This window comes from Acanthisitta chloris, unplaced genomic scaffold, assembly GCF_000695815.1.
Source record: "Acanthisitta chloris isolate BGI_N310 unplaced genomic scaffold, ASM69581v1 scaffold44883, whole genome shotgun sequence".
Classification (NCBI taxonomy): Eukaryota; Metazoa; Chordata; class Aves; order Passeriformes; family Acanthisittidae; genus Acanthisitta; species Acanthisitta chloris.
The window spans coordinates 1-3,282 of NW_008665091.1; the positions used below are offsets into that span (position 1 = coordinate 1).

At 41.1% G+C, this 3,282-nt stretch overlaps 1 protein-coding gene across 1 annotated transcript; it reads left to right on the top strand.

Moving 5' to 3' along the window:
* Positions 1–210: 210 nt before the first annotated feature.
* Positions 211–590, top strand: LOC103799282 (LIM/homeobox protein Lhx1-like; the record flags this gene model as incomplete). The annotated part of the gene is made up of 1 exon (XM_009071590.1): positions 211–590. A coding segment is annotated over one exon (380 nt), but the record flags the coding sequence as incomplete, so codon positions are not given.
* Positions 591–3,282: the final 2,692 nt, after the last annotated feature.

Consider the following 3,282-nt stretch of genomic DNA (forward strand, 5'->3'; position numbering starts at 1 on the left):
CTGCCTGCATTACCCCGATATTTTCGGGCTGCCGTTTCGCTCCTGCCCCCCCGGTGCTCTGCGGGAAGGAGATCCCGGCTCTGCCGTAGCCCTGCCGAGCCGTATGTGCATTTTCCCCTGGAATTCCTGGGGGGTGACACCCCGACCCCTCCTTCCCCCTCGGGTACCTGCCCTGCTGTTACCTTCCCTCTGTCTCTCCTTGTCCGCCAGATTATCAGAGCGAGTATTACGGCCCTGGAAGCAATTACGATTTCTTCCCGCAAGGACCACCTTCATCCCAAGCGCAGACCCCCGTGGATCTCCCGTTCGTGCCCTCGTCGGGGCCGTCGGGCACCCCACTGGGGGCCATGGACCACCCCCTGCCCGGACATCACCCCTCGAGTGATGCTCAGCGCTTCACTGACATCATGTCACACCCCCCGGGAGACTCGCCCAGCCCCGAACCCAACCTGCCCGGGTCCTTGCACTCCATGTCCGCGGAAGTTTTTGGCCCCAGCCCCCCATTTTCGTCGATATCCGTCAACGGTGGTGCTAACTACGGCAATCACTTGTCCCACCCACCAGAAATGAACGAAGCGGCTGTGTGGTAGCTTTAAAAAAAAAAACAAAAACAAACAAAAACAAAAAAAACAAACTGGGTCTTAAGTAAGTGATGATCATCTAGTCTGCTTATTGTTATGGTGTACAGAAATGAATTAATATAACATCTCTCCTGCCCTAAGACAATATTACCTTGGGAACGAACTGAATCCAATCGCTCCAAGGCGAGTTTTGCTCTAGACCAGGACAATCTCCATGTTATGGTTGTATCAAACAAGCGAGGGGACTTTTTTTGTACCATTGACAAAGAAACTGGGGAAGCTGTACAGTAAAGTGCTGCCATCCCGTAGGATGGCTTGAGTTTGATTACCCTGTTGGATGTCATCCTAAGAGCCACAAATCCTTAGAAACTTCTCGTTTTAAACAAACAAACAAAAAAAGATAATTGATATTTGAATGAAGGAAAGGTCAAAGAAAAGGGGGAAAAAAGCTTCAAGAACTCTCTAGCGTTCCCGGTTAAGGATGGTTCTGGCATTCTGAATCTGTTTGTTCATTTTTTGTCTCTCAGAAAGTTCGACAACAAGAAACTCTTTTTAGCCTCAGCCATTTCAGCCTGCTGACGATCAGGTGGGACAACTTTTCTTTTTTTCCTTTCTTTTGTTCTTTTCTGTTTTGTTCGGTTTTCCAAAAAAAAAAAAATAATAGCGAATACTAAATGTTAAGCCCTCAGCACCAACTCTTCTACCTTCACAAAGCTACACGTACAAAACCTCCTCATCATAGCAAAGGTCACCACCCAGACCTCTAACGAAAATGACTTGAAAACAAACAAACAAACAAACAAAGTATTCTACCTTCACAGAGAGAGAAAAGCTAAACAAAAAAAAAGACTCTATTGAACTAAAAACAGTCAACTGTTTACGTCTAATGTTAAATTCAGGAGCTCAATGTTTTACTAATAAATCCTGTTTTAGAAAAAAAAAAACAAAAACAAACCTCTTGTTCAAAAGCAAAAGATTTTGAGCAACCAACCAAAATAGTTCATTTTCTTTTCTGTAGATGTTCTAACAGATTGCAGGGCTTGTGGTTCACTGTGCTAGTTTGTAAAAGGTGTTGTTTACAGAAGGCAAAGAAAACAAAAAAGAAACCCACGAAACCCAGACAGTTGCCAAATAAAGTAAATATATAGCACAAATACTGTAAGGTGCTTTGCACCAGCAACCCGAGAAGGTGTTTAAAAAGTGTTATACAAGGTTAAAAAGGAAAAAAAAAAAAAAAAGACAAAAAAAAAAAAGACAAACGAACATCTTTGCTAATTTTTAGTCCTGTTGAACATTCATGGAATTGTTAATATGACTTATATAGACCCACACAGGTTTTATTTTTGTGTCTTTAAAATAAAAGTCCAAAATATTTAAATTTTATGGTCAAATATGCAGTCAACAGCTGCTACTTTTTTCTTTATATATTAAATTTCTCATATGTCTTTTATTGTTCTAATAAACCTAAGCTTGTGTGACCTCCAGTGCATATTAGACCATTCACTGTATGAAAGGAAACATGTTGGATAAAATTTGTGCGTTTTTAATAAAATTAGAAAATCTGATGTTTAGATAACTTGTGTTTCATTTGGTGTTTGAAGCAAGTTTTGGAGTCGAATAGTGCTGAGACAGAACGATCCGCTCTGAGATAATCCTGCAGAGCATTTTGGCTTCGGGAGAAGTCTCAGCTCTGGTGGCAATGCAGAGGCAGTTTCAGGCTCATTTTCCTTCTCCAGGCCAAGTCCAAACACCTTGGAACGCTGTACATTCCATTTTCAAATTGGAAGCTAAGCAAATTTTGAAATATTCTTAGTTATTTGTATGTATTTATATGCTAAGAGAAAACGTTCAAAACGCTGATTTTCTGCATGAACAAAACTCTGTTGGAAATGTAAAATTCTTGCAAAGGTTTGGGTTAGAACTGATTTGTTTTGAGCTGATTCTCTAAAGGTAATTTTAATTTTTTTTTTCCCTAATTGGAGGGTTTGAACACATAACCTCAGTTGTCCTGAAAGGGATTTTAATCCTTTCATTTAGAGCTGAGACGAAGTCAATTGTATAATAGTGTTTGGTCTGTCTGAAGTTCTCTGAAGGGCAGTGGGGGAGAATCTTTTGCTTTGCACTAGATAGAGACTGAGAAAAACGAAACAAAAAAAAATGTGGAGCCTTGTGAAATGGCAGATTTCATGTCTGAATTACCAAGCCTTGCAGAGTGCTAAATACTCAGCCCTTGAAAAGCAAAAATCTCTGATTCCGAGGGGACTTTGAGCTGAGTTGGAAACAAAGAATCAGGTTCGGTTCGGGAAAGTCTCTGCTTTTAATGTTTTCCACCTGCTGAGCTAACGCACTGGGATGATCTGTAATTGCATCTTTTCCTCAGCTAACCATGGCTCGGGGTTGGTTTCTTTTTGCTTTTATGTCGAGCAGAATTTGAGGCTAACCCACAGATTTCTCCATTCCCAGCGAGTGCATTATTTACCTCTTTGGACTGGGAGGGGGAAAAAAACTCAACTGAAACTGCTTTGCAGTTGTGTGGTTTGTAATTATCAGTGGTGATTCTGGATTTTGTTCACTACCTCTGCCCAGCAGAGGGGACACCTAGATGAAGCAATAGTTGACTTGAAACACAAAATGTCTTACATCACCATACTCTAAAGCTAAAAAACTCTCGGCAAGGGATTTGTTAGTGTTCCTAAACAAA